We start from the raw sequence: 25,783 nt of genomic DNA, 5'->3' as shown, positions 1-25,783 counted from the left end.
TCTTTGTAAAACTTCGCCGTGAACCCGTCGGGCCCTGGACTTTTCCCCCCCGGAAGGTCCCCGATTGCCGAGGCCAACTCCACCGAGGAGAATGGTTCCTCCAGGGAAGTGAGAATGTCATCGGGTAGGGGCGGGAAGGGGATGTCAAGTTCGTGGGGGGGGGTAAATTATATAGTGCCGAGTAAAAGGAGTGGAATTGCGCCGAGATGTCCTGTGTGGTGTGGGCCTTAATCCCTCCTCGCGTCGTAATGCAGGGTATATGGGAGTGAGCTATGCGCGCTCTAAGAGCCCTAGCCAACATACGGCCGCTCTTATTGCCGTATTTATAAAACCGGCTCCGACAGACCTGGAGTATGCGGCCCCAAGATGATTCTAGAAGGCGTTTTACCTCTAATCTGGCTTGTTGGAGGTCTCTCAGTACTGAAACCGAGAGAGCTTGCTTATGGGCTAGCTCGAGTCTGGTTACTTTTTGGAGGGCCTTAGAAAGGGACTGGGCTTTTGCTCGCTTAAGCCGGGAACCGTGTTTAATTAATACCCCCCTTAAAGTGCATTTCAACGCCTCCCATTTCAAGAAGGGGGCTGTAGGGTCGTTGGCATGGTCCTGAGCAAAGTTCGCAATGGATTGTTTTAGGTCAGCCATGCAGACCGTGTCCTGCAACAGGGATTCTTTTAGTCTCCAGGACCACGTTGGTCTAGTGAGGTGGGGTAGGCGAAGTGAGCAAAATATGGGGGCGTGGTCTGACCATAAGATGTTGCCGATGTGCGCGGAAACCAGCCACGGGAGCGCGCTATGTTGTAAGAGAATATATTCTATGCGACTGTAGGTGCCGTGCGGGGGGGAGTAGAAGCTATAGTCGCGATCCGAAGGATGAAGCAGCCTCCAAGAGTCGCATAATTGTATTTGAGAGAGGCCCCGTTTCACCTTCTTGATTGAGGAATAGGCGATGCTCGACCTTCCAGACGAATTGTCCAGGGTGGGGTCGAGGGTGAGATTAAAATCCTCGCACAGCAGTACAGTCCCCTTCAGGTGTGGGAGGGATATGTCTATGAGGCGCGTGAGGAATTCAGCCTGACCAGCGTTCGGAGCGTAAACGTTGAGGAGGGTGAACTCCTGGCCGCCCACAGAGAGACCCAGGATGATGTAGCGGGCTGAGGGATCAATTACCGTATGCAGGACTCGGTGGGGCAGGGATTTATGGATTGCGATAGCAACCCCTTTAGATCTGGAATCAGGGTTATTAGCAAAAACCCACGTGGTGTAGTGCTTGTGTTTGATATGAGGGGCATGACCGGTTTTAAAGTGGGTTTCCTGGAAACAAGCTATGTGTGTCTTTTTGCGGTGTAAATGGTGTAATACCTGGGCACGTTTCTCAGGGGTGTTCAGGCCCTTGGCGTTGAAAGAGGCGATGTTGAGGTCTGCCATATGTCGGAGGGGAGGGGAGGGGAGGAACGACCAGAGCACTCAGAGACCTAGAAGCTGAAGGAGAGGAGAGATCAGTCCTAAAAAGAGGGGAAGAAAACGTACACGTAAGACAACACAAAGAGAAGAAAAATAAAACAAAACAAGCAGTAGTAGAGCGACTGCAGCTGTATCTAGAGGTAAAACTAGAACTCAGAGTGTCTAGATATTCAGGAGAATCTAGACTAACTCCCACCTATTGGGGGGATTGTGGTAGGAGGGAAGTAATGTAACAATGGATACTCCGGGGTCTGCTCCCGATGAAACATATAACTGATAATTGAGTACATCGGACAGACATGTAGAAGAGGGCCGGCAAGAGGGTCCAATTCCTAAATGGAAAATTCTGGCTAGGGGAAAAAAGCAAAGAAACGGCTAACGGTTAAATCATGCTATAAGATGTAAACAATGTGGAAACAACAGTATCAGAGGCGGGGCCGTCAGTTCCCGGGAGGGGGAGAGAGCCTCCCATGTAGAGGAGTACGCTGGGAGGGTACCGACGGTCGAGCGGTTCTTCTCCGGGACGAACTGGGGGACAATCCAGTCTCAGCGGTTGGGGACCGGGTCCGAGCTTGTTGGGGGTTTGTTCTGGGGCGTTTCCCCGATAGTGGGGTGAGAGTGGGCCACTCTGGTAGAGACACGTGGGGCAGGTCTAGGTCCTGAAGAAATTCCGGCAAGTCATCAGGGGTGCGCAAGGTAAAGACCCGCCCACCTCTTCGCACCGTTAGGGCAAATGGGAATCCCCATCTATATGGTATGTTGCGGTCCTGAAGCTCCGACAGCAGCGGCTTCAAGGCTGCCCTTTGAGCTAAAGTGTGGCGGGATAGGTCCGAGAACAAGTAGATCTGTGTATGTTTGTAGAGCAATTGTTTCCTGCGTCTGGCTTTCTGCAGGATCTCTTCCTTGGTCGCATAAAAGTGCACCCTGCAGATTACATCTCTCGGTTTTTGGTCGTCAGAACTGGGTGGGCGAAGGGCCCTATGGGCTCTGTCCAGCTCAACATGAGAGCCGGCGGGTCTTTCTAAGATGTCGTTGAAGAGAGAGGTCAGCACTGCAAAGAGATCGCCAGGAGGGACGGTTTCGGGGAGGCCTCGGATGCGGAGGTTATTTCTTCTGCTCCTGTTCTCAACATCATCAAGGTGTTGCTGTAGGGTGAACAACTGATCAGAGTGCTGTTTCACTTGGCTTTGGAGGGCCTGTAATGTAGTTTCAGAAGAATCTTGTGACGACTCAACCCGGGTCAGTCTGTCGGACAATGAAGATATTTCGGAGCGCATCAGGGCAAACTCATGTTTACATTCTATCACGAGTTGCTTAGCCAGATCAGAAAAGTCCGCCTTGGTAGGTAGAGAAAGGGCTAGTTGTTGGAGATCAGCAATTGTGACCAGTTTCGCTTGGACGGACAAGGACCCAGCAGGGGATAGGGGGTCTGGCAGCATAGACATATCATGGAGGCCGCTTGGTAACAGGGTAGAGGGGTGCGGGCGAAGTATCGGTGGGGTTTGGTCCAGGCTATTCTGGAGTGCGGACCCAGAGGAGGACGGGGAGACATCCCGTTGTGGCAAGGGTGGCAGGGTGGACGCGCCCAACATGGCATGGGTGGGCGTGCGGTGGGGGGATTCCCCGTCCCAGGAGGAGCCCGTGGACCAATGTGGAGAGGCCTGGGTCCCTATGCGTGGAAGGGAAGCGGGGGCAAGTTGTTGGGGGGGAATAGACCAGGCCTCCTGTGGGGATGGCGTGCAGGAGATGGAGGCCCCTCTAGGCAGCAGAGGAGGGGGCTCCGAGGAGAGGATGGCCTCTGTACTCACAGTGCCCTGAACGTCCAGGATCCGGGCCTCTAAAGGAGTGAGCTGCCGCAGCTGAGAGTCTGGCAGCTGATCCGCGTCCCGACAAGGGGGAAAGGCAGCCAGCATCACATGTCCTGGGGTCTGATGGAGGGCTTTCCCGGGAGAATCGGGGCCTGAGGCGCATGTCCCGGGCAGCGGGCGGCCATCTTGGACGTCACGTGGGAGCCTCATGGCGGCGTCCTCCCCCGGCCTGTTCAGAGAGGAGGACTGCCGTTGCGGGGAGTGGAGCGCAGCAACATGATCCCCGGTGGACTGAAGTGCGGGTCCCGGGGACCTCCCGCAAGGAGCGGTGAGTGGCGGGGATGAAGCGGAGGTAGGGTAGGCCGCAGGCGAGGCGCTGCAGTGGCGGGGGCCCGTGGAGGCTGCGGCAGGCTCGGGGATGCACCGTGCAGGGTCCCGCTGCGGGCCTCCCGGCGTCACGGTGGTGGGCGGTGTGCGCTCCGGGATCGGAGCCAGGGAGGGAGCGGATGGCAGAGATGAGGCAGTCGGGCCTACCGTATCCTGGCCGGCTGGGAAGATGGCGGCTCCTTGCATGACGCGGTCCTGTTGGATCTGCTGGGACCGGGTAAAATAACTTTCAATGTCACCCGCAGGAGACGCAGGGCGAGTAGAGGGCTTCCCCTTGCTTTTTTTAGCCGTTTTCCCCATGTGTAGCAGCTCGTCCAGGGCAGATGGGAGCAGATTGAGGTCGGAGCTCAGTAGCTGTGCGTCCTCACACTTCCATGGCTAGCCACGCCCCCCAAAATAAATTATTTTCTAAAATGAACTTTAAACCATTTAAAAAAATTGTGGCTCAGGGAAGAATATGGGGCAATATGGTTTGATCAATTCATATACAGACACTCTGGTGTTGATTTTTAATATAGGCCTGGCGGCATTAGTATCAGCCATAGATGGGATGTGCAGCCGTTCCATTCTCTCCAGTTCGTGTTTTGCAATTCTCCCTCTCTGAACAGCTAGCACTCCTTTATAAGACCCACATGACCAAATTTAGCAGGATATGTCTGTGCTCACATGTCTGGACCCTATGTCTTCCCCATTCTGTGAGAGCAGCAATGGTAAGTGTAATACCATATCCATACTTGTGTCGTTTGGGGGCAGCCTTCCCCGCCGGTGGTGCTGGCTGGGTTTTGGTGGGGCTTTTTGGGTCTGGTCCTGTGACATTGGGGTTGCAGGGCCGTTCCATGGCCTCCCTTCCCTGCACGTGCACGCTTTGCGGGGTTGGCGGTCGCTGACCGACACGGTGTGGAGTTAGCGTAGGGACCCGTGTGGACCAGAGGACCTGCGCGGTGGTACACGGGGCAATATGGTTTGATCAATTCATATACAGACACTCTGGTGTTGATTTTTAATATAGGCCTGGCGGCATTAGTATCAGCCATAGATGGGATGTGCAGCCGTTCCATTCTCTCCAGTTCGTGATTTAAAAAAATTGTTTCGAGTTGTATAGGCCTTGGGCTTCAATTACCCAACCTGGCACTCTCTGGGCTAGTTGGGTAGAAGGCGGTTACATAGTCAACTATCTATACGTGTGTATGAGTATTTTTCTTCACTGTTCTCCTCTACACTATAATCCCAACACTGCTACATTGGACAAGGCCCCCAAGACGGTCCCAGCACCTTCTCTACAAACAAACCTTACTTCACCTCAACCTTTCCTCGACTACCTCACGCACTTTAGTCACCTGCACCTGCTAAGCTCTAAGTATTGTTTTTGTGTATTGTACTGAAGTCTGACAAAGTAAAGTCTATTTCTGGTTATGTGCTGGACTCTGTCCTATTTTTGGTCGCCGCACCTGCACCTACACCTCGGGCTACCATTTTTCAAGCACAGTGGCTGTGTGTGCGGTGCTGGTTCATATCACTCCTGTCCTGACCACAGTGACAAGTGCCCAAGCAAATGCTCAAGCCACAACACCAGGCCTACCTGCTACAGATCTGTGGTCCTATGTCGCAGTGGCCCTCCAAGTAATGATCCAATATACTGAGAAGCTTCTGGCCTCAGCATCAACTCCTAGGCCTAATAGGATTGTCATACAACTATCTTTCCTCCTGTAGACATGCTAAACTACCATGACAATATCCAATAATACATTTACTAACTATGACTAGTGATGAGTAATCTTGCTGAATGATTGGGTTCAGCTGAACCTGAACGCTCGGCGTTTAACTCCCAGCGGCTGAAGAATTTGGATGCAGCCCTAAGACGGCCAGGAAAACATGGATACAGCCTATGACTGTATCCATGTTTTCCAGGACTCCCTAGGACTGCATCCAACTTCTCCAGCCAACATGTTAACATTGCAGCAACCAAGCGTTCGTCAAGTTCCCTCATCACTAACAATGACACAGACACAATGACCAGAGGTGTATTGCAATACAAGGCTCCAGTGTAATAGCTACCTCTGCATTCCCTATAGCCACACATATGACTATGCTATATGTTTTCTTCTCAGTAAATGTTATCATTTAACCTTGTAATAAGATATCATATTAAACTTCCTCTGCTTTGTCATTATAGAAACAAGCGTTCCTAAAGGCAAGAAAATATATCCAACTCTATATGGTAGCAGATAAATCTATGGTAAGGGTATATTTATTCCACAATGAATTGACTTTTCTTATGTCTAATACTTAGGATGACAGATGCGCTCCAAATCTACAAATCTAACCTGCTCATTGTCCCCTATTGCACAGGAGACACCGAGGAGGAAGGTATGTCTCTTACCGTCCTCCTCTGCGCCATTCTGATGCAATTAGTCGTGTACTTCACGGTTCGATAAACGTTAGGAGCACTGGGGCACCTTTTAGGAGCACTGCCCTCCCCCATAGCACTGACCTGGCCCACCCCCAGCCCATGAATTTCTCTAGACTGAAGAACCCGATTTCCAAAAATCTCACTGATGACATTCTTTCTTTTTTATTCTAGTACAATAGATTTAAACAAAGAAAAGATCAAATCCGGCAAAGGATACACGCCATGGTTAATTATATGAACCAGGTAAGTTAATGTATATGTATATACAGTGGTACCTTGGTCTTAAGAGTAACTTGGTTTAAGAGCGTTTTGGTTTAAGAGCTCACAGTTTTTCAAAATTGTGACTTGGTGTAAGAGCATTGCTTTGGTTCAAGAGCTCCCTGTACTGGGTGGGAGGCGGAGTGGGGGGAGGGGCATGGTCTACATAGCGGGGTCTACAGCCCTGTACTCTGACACAGAAAGTCTCCCTCACCTTCCAAATCATAGCAGATCCACTTCAGGCTGGGGCTTACATCAGGGGACAGGACTGTGGAGGTTATGTCTCCATAGCTGTAACCCCTCTCTCCCCGGACAGAGAGCGCTGCATGTATGTGCCCACATCTGCCCTGCTCATTCCTTCATGCTCCCTGCAGTCTCTGTCAGCCCTTGTGTTTCCCATCCTCTCCATTACTGTACAGTAACTTATAATATCACATATTCAGCTGTTTCTGAATGTTTGTTTCATCTGTTTTACACGTTACTCAGAATAATAAATCATTATTTTGGGGGTGTGGAACCAATTGTCTGCATTTCTATGATTTCTTATGGGAAAATTTGCTTTGGTTTAAGAGTGGATTTGGATTACAACCACGGTCCCACAACGAATTATGCTCGTAATCCAATACATCTTTGCAATTTACTTTATTCAGTCTATGCTATACATTTGGCCACCGCGTAGGGTATGTTCACACTATGGAATCAGTGAGGAATTTCAAGCGGAGTTTGTGATGCAGACTACACTTGAAATTCTGCCAATCCCATTGATTCAATGGGATTTCTCAAGCGCAATCTGCCCAAAGAATTGACATGCCACGTAGTGTGATCGTTGTCTTTTAATATGTTGTATCACAACCGCCACAACAGTAAGGGACCGCCACTCACTTCAATGGCCATGATCAGGCAGGCCCTCCTGCAGCTGCCCGCTAACCCCCCGTCCCCCCCGCTGCTGTCTGTGCATGTAATACCACAGACAGCAAGCAGGGAACGAGGAGTGCTGATCTGACAGGTTGGCGCTCGCTTCCTCCTATAGATAGTGCTGTATAATTGTTTTTTCTATGTATTAGATGTAATCATATGTGTCTTCCTTTGTAGGTGTATAAATCCTTAAATATTTTTTTGGCGCTGATTGGATTGGAAATCTGGAACAGTGGAGACCAGTTTCAGGTGGTCTCCTCAGCTAAAAGCAATTTGAATAGCTTCTCTGTGTGGAGAAAAGAGCACTTGTTACCCCAGAGACCTCATGACAACGCTCAGTTCTTAACGTAGGTTTCTACTGTGTATATCAAACTTTTATAAGGGTATAAATGGCAATTTGCCATTATTAATGACAACCAAAGGGTAATAATGTTTTGAACTTTTGACTTACAGGTTACGTATCTTACCATCTACTACAGCATTGAACGTGAGACAACCATCATGTTATAGAGAATAGAGATAAGCGAAGCTCGAGCACACAGCATGTGATTATCGGTGGCTAAAGAAGTTGGATGCAGCCCTAAGGCTGCCTGGAAAACAAGCATACAGCCATAGGCCATAGGCCATAATGAGTTTACTTCACTTCCTGGTGGGAGGTTAAGGGGAAAAAAGACAGGGAAGGGGGGCAGATAGGTGATTTAAGCATATTACAGTGCTATATAACTTTGTAATGTGTTTCAATTAGTAGGAAAAAGCTTTTCGCTGGAGTACCCCTTTAAGTAGTGGTGGGCGGGCTAAGCTCCCATTGGCAGGGAAGCTACTAGAAAGAATCAGGAGCAAAACAGTAACAATACAGTTACATTACATGAATCTATGCTCAATAGCTACAAGTCAGATTTATGTATGAGATAGTTGAGATGATTGTCTATAATATGATGGTAGTCTCACGTTCAATGCTGTAGTGGATGGTTAGATATGGAGCCTGAAAGTCAAGAATTTATAACATTGTTATAAGAGATGAGCGAATTTACAGTATAAACGAAGTGAAGCGCTTTGTTAGCTTGGCAGTCGACCTATCAGCCGGCTGCCTTCGAACTTCGTGCCGCTCCAGGTGCCTGGAAAAGCCGGATCCAGTCCTGGGAAGCTGGGAGAAGTTTCCCAGGACTGGTTCCAGCTTTTCCAGGCACCCAGGAGGAGCATCACGGAGCTGCACGGATTGGCACAGAGTTCAAAGGCAGCTGGCTCCGCTTTGTTTAGTTTATACTGTAAAATCGCTTATCTCTAATTGTTTCCATTCGCAGACCCTTTTCGGTACTGTTTTTGTGCTAAATTTTAGTTATTTCATGTTGTAGTTTCTATTTATATGCCTAAAGCTGCTTTCAAAAGTCACCTAGTTGCCCTTGGAAACAGACAACAGTTTAGCGCCACCCCTGCGGACAGTCATGTGACTGAACAGCTCATCTCTGTGTACTGTAACTGTTTTCCGAGCTCCCACAATGCACTGCTCTTTGATACCGGGAAAACTAGCAGAACTGGGTATGTATTTATCTTTAGAGATGGCCGGAGAAGGAAACATTGTGCAACTCAAAATCAAGAGAGGAAGTAGAATTTGTAAAACTACTCAACATTTATTGTAGCTTTTATGGGCTGTGATCAGTTTTTATTAGTTTTTTAACAGTTTGAGAAATTTCTAACATCTGCCCATGAGTAGTCTGTGACAGCTGTCCACCTTTTGTTTATTAGGAACATTGACTTCGATGGCAGCACTGTGGGACTTGCATGGGTCAACGGACTCTGTAGTACTACTGACTCTGCAGGAGTGATACAGGTAAGTTATTATTAGGGAAGACGTCACAAAGTAAATGTCCCCCTGTGTATCGAATAATGGACGTTATATGAGCAGATGCCAAAGTTATGTTCATGACAATTAATCATGGACGTTATTTTTAGCTGTCCACACACATTTTTTTTTCACTGTCCTTTGACCATCTTTAGTACTAAATTCAATGGACCTTTAAAAAAGAACCACACCCAAAAGGGCCTGAAGTAGAATAATGTAACAACGTCCCTCATTGTAATGACAGGAGCCAAAAATGCAAAATGACGGACGGAGGAAAAAACATGATGTGAACATAGCCTTACAATGGACCAGTTCTATCAATAGAATTCAGAATTTCCAGTTTACAATGTTATATTCTCAGGACCACAATGAAGACTATATCCCTGTAGCTGTAACTCTTGCTCATGAACTGGGACACAACTTAGGAATGGACCACGATGATGATTGCCATTGTACGGACACATCTTGTATCATGGCTTCATTTGGAAGGTGGGTGAAGTAGAGAAATTTTATATAATAAACGGAGCGGGCCGGCCGAGGGCGAGCCGGATGGGCACTATGGGGACAGGCAGTGCTCCTAACAGGTGCCCCAGTGCTTCTAACGGTCTCACCGGACCATGGAGCACACGACTAACTGCACCGCAGCGCTGCCGAGGAGGAAAGTAAGACACATACCTTCCTCCTCTGAGTCTCCTGTGCAATAGGGACATATCAGCAGGTTAGATTTGTCTAACCTGCTGATAGTTGCCCTTTAACAATATAAAAGATGGGGTTGGTAAAGAAGGTCAAACTGATATATTATCGAGGAAATGCCTTACAATCGATTATAAGCTTGTCTGTGTCGAACCTGCAGATTTTTAGGTTGCTTTTGAGGGAGATCAAAGGGTAGATGGCTTAGAAGGGAGAAGACCAAAGGAGGAAGTTGGAAAGAAAGTCCTGGTTACAAGGATATGAGAGGTTGGACTGACAAAGTGGAGACTGGAACAGACAGAGCAATAGTTATATGTATGGTAGGTTTTGTAGATTAAAGGTCGTGCTGGCCTATGGCTGTATCCAGGGACATATTTACCACTAGGCACCCATGGTCCGGTGCCTAGGGATGCACCTTGCAGGGGGGCAGCACCAGGGAGCGGGGGAAGAAAACATTTTTATTTTTTTTTTGTTTCCCACCTCCCGTTCAGACTGTGGAAGTGTGGCAGTGTTATCCAGTCACAGTATGGCGGTATTGGTCAGGTCTGGTATGGCAGTGTTATCCAGTCACAGTATGGCGGTATTGGTCAGGTCTGGTATGGCAGTGTTATCCAGTCACAGTATGGCGGTATTGGTCAGGTCTGGTATGGCAGTGTTATCCAGTCACAGTATGGCGGTATTGGTCAGGTCTGGTATGGCAGTGTTATCCAGTCACAGTATGGCGGTATTGGTCAGGTCTGGTGTGGTGGTGTTATCCAGTCACAGTATGGTGGTATTGGTCAGGTCTGGTGTGGCGGTGTTATCCAGTCACAGTATGGTGGTATTGGTCAGGTCTGGTGTGGCGGTGTTATCCAGTCACAGTATGGTGGTATTAGTCAGGCCTGGTGTGGCGGTGTTATCCAGTCCCAGTATGGTGGTATTGGTCAGGTCTGGTATGGAGGTGTTATCCAGTCATTGTATGGTGGTATTGGTCAGGTCTGGCATGGCAGTGTTATCCAGTCACAGTGTGGTGGTATTGGTCAGGTCTGGTATGGAGGTGTTATCCAGTCATTGTATGGTGGTATTGGTCAGGGCTGGTGTGGCGGTGTTATCCAGTCTGTGTTATCCAGTCACCCCATGTCTGTGTTGTTTAGGTCTGGTATGGCGGTGGTAAATGTGAGGCCTGGAGCTATTACCTACCAATCCTGTGCTGAGAATTCCTTCAGAAATTTGCAGACGGTTCTAATCATAGATTCAATGTGCTATTTGGTGAGTGAAGGCTTAGTGCCTAGGGCAGCAACAGGGCAGCAGCAGCCTAGGGCAGCAGCAGCTGGTAATACGGCCCTGGCTGTATCCATGTTTTCCAGGACTCGCTAGGGCTGCATCCAACTTCTGCAGCTATCGGTAATCAAATGCTGCCTGCTCTGATTTAGACAAACCCGAGTGTGCTTGAGGTTCGCTCATCTCTGTCGTAGACCCATTTTGGGCGTACAGGGGCTACAGATGGTCCTCTATGAAGGCTTTGAGAGATCAGGAGGTTTTCTATCTAACAATTGTCTGAATGCCGTCCATCAGATTGTTTGATAGGAACAAGTAAGAACAGATTGAAGGGTGTGTTACGGTAGAATCAGACTACACAGGGATTGTTAGTAGTCTGTTACTATGGAGATCCATAAAAATCTAAAGGAGCTTGAGAAACAATAGTGAAATGAATGGTTAACTAAGATTTTAACTTAGTTTTAATGATACATTCTTACTTTTGATACAAAAACTTTAAATATCTACAACTGGTAATATGTGGAGCTCACTGCATATGGACTTATAAAGCTTCGCCCCTTGTGGCACCTGTTGGCATAAACAAAGAGCAGACTGAGGAATAAAGTGGGTGACTTTATAATCTCCCACAATGACCCACCAACCTAATAACTTGTGAATATTCTAAAGTGAGCTCCACATAGTAGATACATTCATGTAGATAGTAGGTTCTGTGATTGCAATTCTCTCTGCAGTGGTAGTGCTTCAAGAACCTTCAGTTCCTGTAGTCAGCAAGAGTATCAGAAATTTCTCCTGGAACATATGCCTCTGTGTATGAAGGACAAGCCTAACATGGATGAAATCCAGTCTCCTCCTGTATGCGGCAACAAATTCACAGAACAAGGTGAAGAATGTGACTGCGGCACTGTAGAGGTAAGTACGTCTACATCTCCCTCACAATTTAGTTAAGTTACTTGAGGACATGATTTGTTATGCGAGATTCAGTAACTTCCATTGATTTACATAAAGAGTTGGGTACAAAGATTTAGGACATTTATTAAGTCTGGTGTTTTTTACTGTTTATATACTTTAAACATTTTGGGTGTAGGGGTAACCAGCTACATCCTTAATGTTACAGGAATGTACCGACAAATGTTGTGATGCTGCCACATGCAGACTGAAGGACGGCGCCCAGTGTGCAGAGGGTGAATGCTGCTCAGACTGTAAGGTGGGTGACATTCTCAGGTGTATATTGTTCCATTGCATATTTTGTCCAGACTGGAATACCCCTTTAAGCCATGTTCACATGGCGTAGGAGACCGGCCGTTCTGTTCCCTCTATGGACGTTATGGATGCAGCAAAATATACCTCAGAAAACCATGACTAAGGACCCAGTGGGGTCTGAAACGCGTCGGTGTTATATGTATGTCCAATAAAGCCACTCGCTTCATAGGGTGCACTGAATTGGTTTTCAACGGCCGCTATTCACTGAATAGCAGCCGCAGAAAACTGACATGTCAGTTGTTTGCAGCACCGCTAGGGGTCCCGGCCGGATCGTATACTATATGTATACGCTCTAGCCGGATGTCTATTTGCTCGTATTAACTACGGCCGTTTTCTACTGATAATATATATTTATAAATAAAATAATTTTACTCCTGTGATCTTTCATGCTTTCTTCTTTTGATGCAAACTGCCTGCTCTATTGTCTTCAATCCTGTAATAGACTTCCTGTTCTTGTTTACAGGACATTCTAGCCAGCAATTCAGTTCCATTGGGTGCAAAAAGTTATAGTCTAGTGGGGGGGAGAGAGGGGGTTGGCTGAATTCCTGGCTAGAGTGTACACAGGAACAGAAAGTCTGTACACCAGAGATTCTGCATCAAAAGCAGGAGGAAAGTATGAAAGGTGGAAAAATAACTATATTTATCTATATATATGTATGAGGTGCTTATAGAGAATGTACAGTACCACTATAACTACTCAATTAATATTATTATTAGAGATGAGCGAACCTGGAGCATGCTCGAGTCGATCCGAACCCGAACTTTCGGCATTTGATTAGCGGTGGCTGCTGAAGTTGGATAAAGCCCTAAGGCTATGTGGAAATCATGGATATAGTCATTGGCTGTATCCATGTTTTCCAGACAACCTTAGAGCTTTATCCAAGTTCAGCAGCCCCCGCTAATCAAATGGCGAACGATCGGGTTCGGATCGACTCGAACCCGAACCCGGTTCGCTCATCTCTGATTATTATGCATATCCAGGTTTGGTGCACTGGAGACGGGCCCAGTGCACCGACATCTCCTCCACTTAATGACTTCATTCTGAAGGCGGCGCATCACTGAGGGGAGGTATCGGTGCACTGGGGGTGCTGGGCCATCCAGTCATATATTCCTCCTGCATTGCCCCTCCAGGTATAATGTAGTATTACATGCCAGCCACTAAAATGAATCTCACTGTTTTAATGCATAGACTGCCTAAAGTTGCTAAAATTTGAGCTCTATTACATGGGGCTCCATTACATGGCCTGATGCTTGTGGCCGACGGCTTTCAGAGTTGACCCCCATATGCCCAATATAATCTTGGTTTCGATCCACAGTTGAAGTCCGCAGGCTCGGTGTGCAGACCTGCCAAAGATGACTGTGATTTGTCCGATATGTGTGATGGACAATCCACCACCTGTCCCCCTGATCGTTTCCGGATGAATGGATCTCCCTGCAAGAACGGGGAAGGTTACTGCCATAATGGAAACTGTCCCACTCTTAGGAGCCAGTGTGAATTTTACTGGGGAGCAGGTAAATCATACACCCACAACTTCATACTGGATTGTAGGGAGAATGACACTAGCACCACTGGAAAATGATGCAAGGGTAGAGCTAGGCTCTGATCTAGTATTGTCTGTTTTTCACGGAGCGTGATTTTGTCCGCTCCGTGAAAAACAGTCTGTTTATTGCATCCATTTAGATGCGCTGGGTTGGGGGTCAGGGGATTGGTGACAGGAGCAGGGAGATGGGAGCAGTGACTGGAGCGGGGGGGATGAGAGTGGTGACAGGAGTGGGGGTTATGGGAGCGGTGACAGGAGTAGGGGAGATGGGAGCAGTAACAGGAGCGGGGGAGAGATGGGAGTGGTGACAGGAGCAGGGGAGATGGGAGCAGTAACAGGAGCGGGGGAGATGGGAGCAGTGACAGGAGCAGGGGAGATGGGAGCAGTGACAGGAGTGGGGGAGATGGGAGCGAATGGCAGGAGCGGGGGAGATGGGAGCGGTGACAGGAGCGGGGGAGATGGGAGCGGTGACAGGAGTGGGGGAGATGGGAGAGGTGACAGGAGCAGGGGAGATGGGAGCAGTGACAGGAGCGGGGGAGAGACAGGAGCAGTGACAGGAGCGGGGGAGAGACAGGAGCAGTGACAGGAGCGGGGGAGATGGGAGCGAATGGCAGGAGTGGGGGAGATGGGAGCAGTGACAGAAGCGGGGGAGATGGGAGCAGTGACAGGAGTGGGGGAGATGGGAGAGGTGACAGGAGCAGGGGAGATGGGAGCGGTGACAGGAGCTGGGGAGATGGGAGCGAATGGCAGAAGCGGGGGAGATGGGAGCAGTGACAGAAGCGGGGGAGATGGGAGCGGTGACAGGAGCGGGGGAGATGGGAGCGAATGGCAGGAGCGGGGAAGATGGGAGCAGTGACAGAAGCGGGGGAGATGGGAGCGGGTGACAGGAGCGGGGGGAGATGGGAGCGGGTGACAGGAGCAGAGGAGATGGGAGCAGGTGACAGGAGCGGGGGAGATGGGAGCGGTGACAGGAGCAGGGGAGATAGGAGCGGGAAGATGGGAGCAGTGACAGGAGCAGTGACAGGAGCTGGGGAGATGGGAGTGGGTGACAGGAGCAGGGGAGATGGGAGCGGGTGACAGGAGCGGGGGAGATAGGAGTAGGGAGATGGGAGTGGGTGACAGGAGCAGGGAGAGGGATCCGTGCTGCGTTATGACCTGTCCTAAATTTTTCACGGCAAGAATCATGGCACAGATGACGGCACGGATGGTATGAATGCACACATAGGATTTAATGGGCCCTAATATTGTCTGTGGTCGCGAATCTGCAGGATAGAAGAATCTTACCCACTGTTCTGTTTCCATAGGGCAGGGGGCACTTAATAAGAAGGTAGTTTTACTGCTTTGTAAATTAGGTCGATCGTTACACTGGAAGAGGGGTGCTACAACCCTCAGTGTACCGATCCTGCAGTGATGAGCGGCTGGGGTGACTCTGCAGAGCTTTTTCTCAATTTGTGGGGAGGCAGCAGGCAGGTAAATTGGCTAAATAAAAAGGAGGATGAAGGTAAGAAAACTACCTTCATCTGCAGCATCTCCAGCCCTCTTGGAACATAACAGAGGGTTAGATTGTGAGTTAGGCTGTCTGAGCCTGATCATGCAAAGTGACTGTACACATCCCACATCTGTGATCTAGGAGAAATATTTATAGAATATAGAATAACCTTTTTATGTCTTGTTATAGGGTTAGTATTCCTTCATACTAAATTAGGAGGGTATAGATGAGCATTGGGTATAGGCACCTATTTAGAGGATGATACTTTCTTTTATATCACTTTTTTTTTTATTTCACCTTTTAGAAATGTGTTCTTTATTAAACATTTGTCCTATTTGTATACTAGGGTCTGTGGCAGCAAAGAACTTCTGCTATGAACCTAACAAACTTGGCTGCTATGAGTCTAGGTAGGCGTTCCCCAAGGATTATAAGGAAATACTCACACTGTATGCTATATCCTATGGTAACACATGTCTTCATTTTTTAAATCTCTATATTTTCAGCTATGGGAAATGCGGTGTTCTGTATTGTTCTCGAGGCAGCGATAAACCCATCAATGAAAGACAAGGTTACTGCATGTTTTCAGAATGTAAAACTCTTCGTCCCAAAGTGTTGGTGAAAGATGGAACCAAGTGTGAAGATGGGAAAGTAAGTTTTCTTATACTCTTTAATACTAATAAGCTATGAAGCCTAAGGATGGGGTCAGCAGTGTCATCCATTTTTCTGATATATAGTTCTTTCCTTCTGTTGCCGCTGCAAGCGAGAGGTAAGGCTCTGTCCACACCGCCATCATGAATTTTGTTATAATTTAAAACATGAGAGTAGAAGCCAGGCCCTTCAAGTAATGGACGCTGGCTGCGCCTAACAGAACTGTATGATGCTGTATGAAACTGGACATATACAGAGTATATACATATGTATTACAGCCTTAAAGCACGTCATTAAAAAAAATGATGCATTATGTGAAATTAAAGTTACTCTGTACCCACAATTTGTCCCCCAAACCACCTGTAATTTCGAATAGCTGCTTTTATCTGTCCTGAGGTCCGTTCGGCAGGTGATGCCGTTATTTTCTTAAAAAACTACTTTTAATATTGCAGCCCTGTGTGAAACTGGCGTGACCTAGAGTGTCTGTGCTTTAGGCTGGCACAACCTCTCTGTCCCTCCTCTCCGCCCTCTTCATCATTAGGAATGCTCCAGGCAGGTATTCTCCTATTCATCACCTGTGTGACCACTGCACAGGTGCCTTAACAATCCAGCCCATGTGCAGTGCTCACACAGCTGATGAATAGGAGAATACCTGGCTGGAGCATTCCTAATGATGCGGAGGGCGGGGAGCAGGGACAGAGAGATTGTGCCAGCCTAATGCATACACAATCTAGGCCACGGCCGTTTGGCACAGGGCTGCAAGTTTAAAAGTTGTTTTTTAGGACAATAACTGCATCACCTGCCGAACGGACCCCAGAACAGATCTTGGATTTAAAGGAAATATCCGAAGGTACAAGCAGTTTGGGAGGGACAGATTGTGGGTACAGAGTCACTTTATACATATTTCAAACATACAAGAATTTATGAAACTGTGCTGTTTAAAAGATATAGACTAAAACCATATTTGTCTGCATTGGTTTGATAACCTGCTGCCATAGGGGCATAGGGGTTACGATGACCACAAGATGGGTCATACAGGCTCATTTCAACTGCAATTTCCAGGAAGTACTGCCAGTTGGCCTCCACTACTCCTATTTATAAACTTGTAGGTATTTTGGGGTCTCTTCACTACATATTTCTTTACTCCGCCAGACAAAGTTAAACAGTACCTGCCATTATTTAAAAAAAAAAAAAATTGGACATGTCACAGAGACATGTTAGATGTTTTGATTATTCAGAGTGTTCAGACCACAACCAATCGGGAAAACGGGAAGTCCAAATGCAGTGCATTCTCTCCCGACTCTATTATATGACTTGGACAGCCGCATAATGGAAATCTATAGGGCCGTCTAGGACAGACAGACAAGAACATGGAGGGAGAATGCGCTGCATGTGGATTTCTCCCAGCTCGCTCTCCTGATCAGTCTCGGTCTAAACACTTAGACTCCTACCAATGAAAACTTTTGACATGTCTCTGTGACATACCATAAAACGAATGATCCAACAGCACCAATCACAAAGTGTGGAGAGTGGCCTTCTTGTCAGTAGGTGTAGGACGCACACCAGGGGGTCTCCATTCCCAAACAGAGACCATATGACATCCAGAAATGAAGGTTTCCGACAGCATACAATAGTGAAGGTAAGATGAAATTTATTTAAGCATCATATTACGGTGGCAACGTTTCGACTTCTCTAGCCCAGAGAGGTTGAAACGATGGCACCGTATATGATGCTTGAATAGATTTCATCTAGGCCTTTTTTCATAGAAAAAAAATAATATAAGTCCCTATCTTATTTTTGGAGAAACAAGGTATGAGGGGGGATAACCTGCAACATAATATTCCAGGTAGGCAACATATAGGCTGTATAGAAGGTTACATGAAGTTGGACCTGATGAGTCCACTATTGGATATTGTTTAGATTTTTTTCTATTCTTAGCAAATAACAAATTGTCATTTTCTAGATGTGTATAAATGAGAGATGCACTGCAATTCCGGATGCCACCCAATCTGCACACTGCGCTGCCAGGTGCCCCGGACACTCGGTAAGGCCTGACTGTACGTGCTTGTATTGTAACATGCATAATACTACATACAACCTGGGCACAGATATAACTGTTTTTTCAAGAAAGCAGCCAACTTTTCCTAATAAATTTTCTGTCAATCTGTCCAGTGCACTGTTAGATCGCTACTAGGACAAGAAGACACCTTTCAAATATAAGACTGTGCTTCCATAATGTGAAAAAAAAAAAAACATTTTATTTTTCTGCTAAAGGAGCCAAAGAGGCGTCACCAGGTACCTGAATGACTGCAAGCTGGAATGCTTCCTTGCTCCCCCTCTCATCCCTATCACTGCTTGGGGCCCAGCTTCCAGTTTACTGTAAAACAAGCAGGGATAGGGGGCGGGGAGCGGTGGTGAGGAAGCATTCTAGCCTGCAGAAGTTCAGGGGATTGGGAATACAAATGTTTTTCTATCTGAAAGCACAGATGACTATATGAAAGGTATCATGTGTCTCTTTGACCTCAGCAGTTTGGAGCATGATTTGCACACAGATTCCCTTTAACTTTATATCTCTCACAGGTTTGTGACCATGAGCAGCAGTGCCATTGTGAGGAAGGCTGGGCACCACCCTACTGTGACACCATTGCTGACAATAGTAAGGAAAATATATAGCAATACAGAGTTGTATGAAAGGGCCGACATGAATGCAAGGGGAGAATAGCTCACCCTTCCTATGTCTCTCCACCAATCCACCATTAAATTAATTCTCTCAGTCCCTCACATGCAGACAAATTGACAACAAGAAGCTGTAAGCCATTTGTAAAGAGCCTTCTTAGAGTGGAACAAACTTTGCCTGATGTAAAGGAAATGTTCTACTATACGTTTTCTTTAACTTCATTCTCCTTCTTTCTGACCAGGCTCCGCCGGCTCCACTGCCATTGCTGTCATCATTGTTATTGTGGTTCTCGTACTGGTTATTGTGGCTTTTGTCTTCTATAAGAGGTCCGAAGGGATGTGGCTGAGGTATGACCACCATAGTGTTTTTCAGCCGGTGGTTCCTAGCCATCGACAAACAATAACTCCCATCATGCCTTGATACAACCCATTCTCCTCTTGTCTCAGTAGATCCCGTGTAGCTGGCTCAAGTCGGACTAATCCTACATTCGGGATCCAAAATCAGACTCCTCAGCAACCAGATTCCCATCTCTACAATCCACTGGTAAGATGGTCACCTGCGTTACATTGTCTTCTATGCCATAAGAGTACTCTTGGCTCTTTTTTAGTAACTCAACCCATTGTTTTACTAGCAGAATGGCACTTAAAGGGGTTGTTCACAAAATAAAATTTCAATTAAACTGGTGCCTGAGATTTGTAATTTACTTCTATTAAAAAAAACTCAAGTCTTCTATTTATATTTATACTCTAGGTCCCAAATCACTGTCATCCCTGTAACAAGGTTATGCGTGTCCATTGAATAGACTGGTTCTCTCATCTCTCTTCAGTTCTTATATTATATTATTATATCTTATATTTCATGTTTCCTACAGTTACAGAACAATGCTGGAAAATCTACAAGTCCACCCCAGCCTCCAGCCCAGTATATGAAGCCTCAGGTATCTTAGATTATAAAGTGTTTACAGAGTTAACCAGTAGGGAAGCCCACTGGGAGACTGGTGAGATAAACCTCCTCTGACCATTCAGCTCTTATTATCACTCTATAAGAGGCAGCTATAATGTTGGAATTAGCACAGAGCATAGTGCCAAGAAAAGCAGCACTGAGCATACTGAAAAGATGGAGAGATGGTACAGGCCATAGAGAGGAGATGGACTGTGCTGGGTATAGTACATGGAGGGACGGTACAGGACATAGTGAGGAGAGGGATTGTGCTGGGTATAGTACATGGAGGGACAGTACAGGCCATAGTGAGGAGAGGGATTGTGCTGGGTATAGTACATGGAGGGACAGTACAGGCCATAGAGAGGAGATGGACTGTGCTGGGTATAGTACATGTAGGGATGGTACAGGCCATAGTGAGGAGAGGGATTGTGCTGGGTATAGTACATGGAGGGACGGTACAGGACATAGTGAGGAGAGGGATTGTGCTGGGTATAGTACATGGAGGGACAGTACAGGCCATAGTGAGGAGAGGGATTGTGCTGGGTATAGTACATGGAGGGACGGTACAGGCCATAGTGAGGAGATGGATTGTGCTGGGTATAGTACAAAGAGGGATGGTACAGGCCATAGTGAGGAGAGGGATTGTGCTGGGTATAGTACATGGAGGGATGGTACAGGCCATAGTGAGGAGAGGGATTGTGCTGGGTATAGTACATGGAGGGATGGTACAGGCCATAGTGAGGAGAGGGATTGTGCTGGGTATAGTACAAAGAGGGATGGTACAGGCCATAGTGAGGAGAGGGATTGTGCTGGGTATAGTACATGGAGGGACGGTACAGGACATAGTGAGGAGAGGGATTGTGCTGGGTATAGTACATGGAGGGACGGTACAGGCCATAGTGAGGAGATGGATTGTGCAGGGTATAGTACATGGAGGGACAGTACAGGCCATAGTGAGGAGAGGGATTGTGCTGGGTATAGTACATGGAGGGACAGTACAGGCCATAGTGAGGAGAGGGATTGTGCTGGGTATAGTACATGGAGGGACAGTACAGGCCATAGTGAGGAGATGGATTGTGCTGGGTATAGTACATGGAGGGATGGTACAGGACATAGTGAGGAGAGGGATTGTGCTGGGTATAGTACATGGAGGGATGGTACAGGACATAGTGAGGAGAGGGATTGTGCAGGGTATAGTACATGGAGGGACGGTACAGGACATAGTGAGGAGAGGGATTGTGCTGGGTATAGTACATGGAGGGATGGTACAGGCCATAGTGAGGAGAGGGATTGTGCTGGGTATAGTACATGTAGGAATTGTACAGGACATAGTGAGGAGAGGGATTGTGCTGGGTATAGTACATGGAGGGATGGTACAGGACATAGTGAGGGGAGGGATTGTGCTGGGTATAGTACATGGAGGGATGGTACAGGACATAGTGAGGAGAGGGATTGTGCTGGGTATAGTACATGGAGGGATGGTACAGGCCATAGTGAGGAGAGGGATTGTGCTGGGTATAGTACATGGAGGGATGGTACAGGCCATAGTGAGGAGAGGGATTGTGCTGGGTATAGTACATGTAGGAATGGTACAGGACATAGTGAGGAGAGGGATTGTGCTGGGTATAGTACATGGAGGGATGGTACAGGCCATAGTGAGGAGAGGGATTGTGCTGGGTATAGTACATGGAGGGATGGTACAGGCCATAGTGAGGAGAGGGATTGTGCTGGGTATAGTACATGGAGGGATGGTACAGGCCATAGTGAGGAGAGGGATTGTGCAGGGTATAGTGCATGGAGGGATGGTACAGGCCATAGTGAGGAGAGGGATTGTGCTGGGTATAGTACATGGAGGGATGGTACAGGCCATAGTGAGGAGAGGGATTGTGCTGGGTATAGTACATGGAGGGACGGTACAGGCCATAGTGAGGAGAGGGGTTGTGCAGGGTATAGTACATGGAGGGACGGTACAGGCCATAGTGAGGAGAGGGGTTGTGCAGGGTATAGTACATGGAGGGATGGTACAGGCCATAGAGAGGAGATGGATTGTGCTGGGTATAGTACATGGAGGGATGGTACAGGACATAGTGAGGAGAGGGATTGTGCTGAGTATAGTACATGGAGGGATGGTACAGGCCATAGTGAGGAGAGGGATTGTGCTGGGTATAGTACATGGAGGGACAGTACAGGACATAGTGAGGAGAGGGATTGTGCTGGGTATAGTACATGGAGGGATGGTACAGGCCATAGTGAGAAGATGTGTATATTTGTATATGTATATTGTATATCTGTATATTTCTTATTTTTTACAGTTGCAGAACTTCACAGGACGACCTACGTATCCACCACAGCCACCAGCTCAGTCTCAGAAGCCGCAGGTATCATTCCGTTTTTCCACATCATACTGGGGTGATACATAGATTATAGTATATCGACTATTTTACACAAAAAAATGTATCTGGACATTATATGATAACAGCTGGACTATTTATCGACATAAGTCTGTACCTGGTCTATTCAGCAGCCACAAAGGCCTGTAGACAATGTTACAGACCACCATTAATAACCTTCTTCCTTATGTCTTATACCTGGCAATAACTGTTTTCTATCTTTGAGCACAGATGCAGTATAATTGTGTGGTACGCCCTCACCACTCTCCTGTCCAGGCTCAGACACCTCAGTTCCCACAAGTAAGTATATAGGGAAGGAAGCAGCGAGCCCTGGAGCTAACACTTTTGTGGAGATTGTTGACACAAAACAGGAACTTTAACTTCTCCATATTTACCACTGATATAGACTGATATAGTGTTTGTAGCAGCTGTTGTCTTAGCACCTCTTGTCTGCAGACACATACCCCACACGCATATAACACTATTCATATCTTCTCCTTATAAGCCACTAACAGGAGAGAATGTTTATTAAATTACAGGGAAATTTATTAAGGGTTTTGTACCTATTTTTAGATGAATAATTGGATTTGTTGCCTATTTTTGGTCCTAAGTTCTATTTATGAACCAGTATTGGACAGGTGAATATTCTTTAGATGCAACTTTTTTTTTTAATCTGTTTTGAGTATTTACCAAAGAGTTGGCATAATCCGGGATTAGCGCCCAATTTATCATTTGCAAATTTTTAAAAGGTTGCACAAATAGGTGCAGGCTTACATCTGGTCAGTACCAGGTGAATATGCTTGCGCAAATTTTGCTTTTTTTTGTGACTTTTTACCTAGATACACTCGCTATGGCAGTGCTACATTTTAATAAATCAGTCTCAAGATATTGGAACAAAATATACACCAATCCTCATTAGGAGAGTCACACACTAGACTCCTTAGTAAATGCCCCTCATAGTGTGAACATAGCCTAAGCCTTGAAGGGTTTATGCAGCATTAGAAAAACATGGCCACTTTTTTTCAGAGACAGCACCACTCTTGTCTCCAGTTTGGGTGGGGATTTGCAACTCCAGCTTAATTGCAAACCACATCTGACCTGGAGACAAGAGTTGTGTTATCTCTGGAAGAAAGTGGCCATGTTTTTTTAAGGGCCTATTACACCAAACGATTATCAGCCAATTACCGATAATGCACAATGTCAGCAGATCGTTGTCTTTCAACATAAAAAGGATACTGCCAGCGACAGTCTGCCAGCCATCGCTCTGTGGAATAGGAGCAGCGGCAACAGACCACCACTCTCTTCCATTGCTATGGAGCCGCATCACAGAGGGGAGGGCTGATAGTCACACTAAGGACCAGCGGCTCGCCTCCAGTGCTTCATGCCCACTGGTGCTTGGTAATAGATTAGTGCCATGCGCGGGAACCGGGCAGCGATTCGAAAAAAGGACAGCGGCATCGGCATCCCCGAACCAGTCTATTCATGTAAAAAACAAGTGATGTACCATTGGTACATTCGCTTTAAGCACAAACTTCTAAAATGGTGCACATGGCGAGGTATGTTAGCTGCCATTGACGTTAGTCACATATATCTTTATTATACTACCTCATGGCTGTAATACCTGTACACCAATAAAATGTGCCATAATATGATGTGAATCTTTAATAAAACAATCTTACCCTGCTCTGTTTGAACTGTGTCCATATTTGATTTTAGGCAATTAAGCCGCCAACTACAGCCCCTCCTCAGCCACCAATGTATCCCCCGATCCCACCACAGGTACTGTATGATATATTTCACTATTCTGAGAGTCAGGGCGGTATTACATGGCCTGATTGCTATAGTAAACGATCGCTGATCTGCTCGATCGGCGCAGGTTTACTGAGCCTTTTACACGACTATCAGCAAGGGCTGAGTATATATTTTTAGTGATGTTCGTGCAGCCCTTGCTTTAAAAGTTAAGTTCATACATTACCTCTCCACACTCCCCAGGGTTCTCTTTGCTCCTGTCTGCTGTCCACAGCCTCAGGTGGAACCTCAGAGCCGGTTTCTCAATCACTGGCTGTGGCGGCCCCATCCCGGCCAATGATTGGCTGAGCAAGCTGTAACTTCAGAGGCCGGCTGTGAAGTTGAACTGGCAGCAGTGAGGAAAAGCAAAGAGAACACCAGGGAGTGTGGAGAGGTAATGTATTTACAGATTCATCAGCCGTTGGCCGTGCATCTCTATTACACATAGCGATACGCGGTCTCTGTCCGATGATTTTAGGGCAGGTCAAAAAGACATAAACAGCTGATGATCATTGTCATTGGCTGGTCATTGTCCTTAATACACAGAGCGATAATCTGCTGTACCGGGCGGGGTCGCCAGATTATCGCTCCATGTAATAGGGCCCTTACTGTATAACATTATAAACAGTTTAGTCCACAAAATTGCTGATAGATGGCGCTGTAGTCATGCAAATGATGCAGGTCTGTCACATAAACACGGTAGCTCCACAGGTTTAAAGTTAACAGGTGGGTTCATACATGGGAGAAGCAATTTGGTATAAGGGAATAGGCAAGAAAAAAGTAACGAAATGGCAGAAGTCATGCCCTGTCAAAGAACTACATATTCACTGGAGCTACGGCTAGAAGGAGTTGCTGTGGTTGCCTGATATACTGTAGGTGGTGCAACATGATAGTTGGCCAGGTACAGGTTTTAGATGAGCGCCGGCCCTTTAAGAGTCTGAGCCAGCACGCACCCTATGGACAGGACTGGATGCTGCAGCAGAAGAAGGAGGAAGATCGGGGAGGCTAGGCCGCCATGCTGTGTCTGCTGGGAGGCACCTCACCTTGACAGGAACAACCCACTAGCATTACAATATACATAGATAGACGTGACATTTATCCATTGATCTTATCCAGTGACATGACTTAATTAATCCTATTTTAGGCTGCAAAACCGAACTACAGAAGATGACACGGAAGCTCCTAGGCAGACGACATTTCATCACCCCGCACCTTCTACATAACAACGTATGACAGTATAAACAACAGGAGAACCAGCGATGGACCCCATCCACCCCGCCAGTGACCAGCTGGAGCACCAATCCACATCCACAAACAGAGTACATATGACAGTCACATCAGAGATCAAGGGCCGGTCTAAATTGAAGCCGTTTCTTTATTGCAACAAGTACAACGGCCAGTGCAGTCTTCTTGAAGCAAACACAATAGCCGAAACGTTGCACTTTTGAGTGGTTGCAATAGAGGAACGGCTTGAATTCAGACCGGACTTGCGTCTCTCTTATGATCATGATACATACTCTATATATTACTGTGGTTTATCCTGTGATCTCATTATTATTTATACATATGATATTCTGGCCTTATATTTATACTGTCACAATCTGATATATATATATATAAATTATTTATAACTAATGATCTGTCCAGCCCGCCTGCTCATTTCCTCTGTGGTTGGTGGAAGTGTTGTTGGGTTTTTTTTCTTGTTTTTTTTTCAAAATACTTTATTGGGTTTTTCTTCCTACTTTTTCCTTTCTAAAGTCAGTTCACATTGTAAGCAGTAGTGGATTATAATAGGGGCGTTTTGGGCGGCAGCCCGGGGCCCTGAGCTCCTGGGGGCCCATGACCACCCAAAAAGACTTATACTTTTAATGGTGTACTGTCTCCTGGCTACACTTCCGCCATGATTTGCAAAAAATCACAGTTTTTTTAATGGCAATTTTGCATAAATCAGGACATCATGACATTATCTGTCCTGTACTATGAACGCCAGGCTAGTGCCGCCATAGTTACAGTGGGGAGGGGGG

The 25,783-nt window shown here is 46.9% G+C and overlaps 1 protein-coding gene across 2 annotated transcripts in view; it reads left to right on the top strand.

Annotated features, from left to right (window-relative positions):
* LOC138786178 (zinc metalloproteinase-disintegrin-like agkihagin) overlaps positions 1-25,394 on the top strand; it is a 35,103-nt gene extending 9,709 nt beyond the window's left edge. For both annotated transcript variants that reach the window (XM_069963019.1, XM_069963101.1), the window contains exons 7-25: positions 5,828-5,890; positions 6,236-6,307; positions 7,415-7,584; positions 8,981-9,065; positions 9,439-9,566; positions 11,756-11,933; positions 12,139-12,228; positions 13,601-13,796; positions 15,661-15,721; positions 15,818-15,962; positions 17,926-18,006; positions 18,543-18,618; positions 18,881-18,986; positions 19,089-19,182; positions 19,511-19,576; positions 21,894-21,959; positions 22,203-22,271; positions 23,688-23,750; positions 24,904-25,394. In XM_069963019.1, coding sequence (XP_069819120.1) covers positions 5,828-5,890; positions 6,236-6,307; positions 7,415-7,584; positions 8,981-9,065; positions 9,439-9,566; positions 11,756-11,933; positions 12,139-12,228; positions 13,601-13,796; positions 15,661-15,721; positions 15,818-15,962; positions 17,926-18,006; positions 18,543-18,618; positions 18,881-18,986; positions 19,089-19,182; positions 19,511-19,576; positions 21,894-21,959; positions 22,203-22,271; positions 23,688-23,750; positions 24,904-24,930 — 1,836 coding nt within the window. In that variant the 3' untranslated portion in view covers positions 24,931-25,394. The remainder of the gene's footprint in view (positions 1-5,827; positions 5,891-6,235; positions 6,308-7,414; positions 7,585-8,980; positions 9,066-9,438; positions 9,567-11,755; positions 11,934-12,138; positions 12,229-13,600; positions 13,797-15,660; positions 15,722-15,817; positions 15,963-17,925; positions 18,007-18,542; positions 18,619-18,880; positions 18,987-19,088; positions 19,183-19,510; positions 19,577-21,893; positions 21,960-22,202; positions 22,272-23,687; positions 23,751-24,903) is intronic.
* The last annotated feature ends 389 nt before the right edge of the window (positions 25,395-25,783 follow it).

Source organism: Dendropsophus ebraccatus, chromosome 1 (genome assembly GCF_027789765.1).
Source record: "Dendropsophus ebraccatus isolate aDenEbr1 chromosome 1, aDenEbr1.pat, whole genome shotgun sequence".
Classification (NCBI taxonomy): Eukaryota; Metazoa; Chordata; class Amphibia; order Anura; family Hylidae; genus Dendropsophus; species Dendropsophus ebraccatus.
Note: the sequence above shows the minus strand (reverse complement) of the source record. Positions and strands in the feature narration are given on the sequence as shown.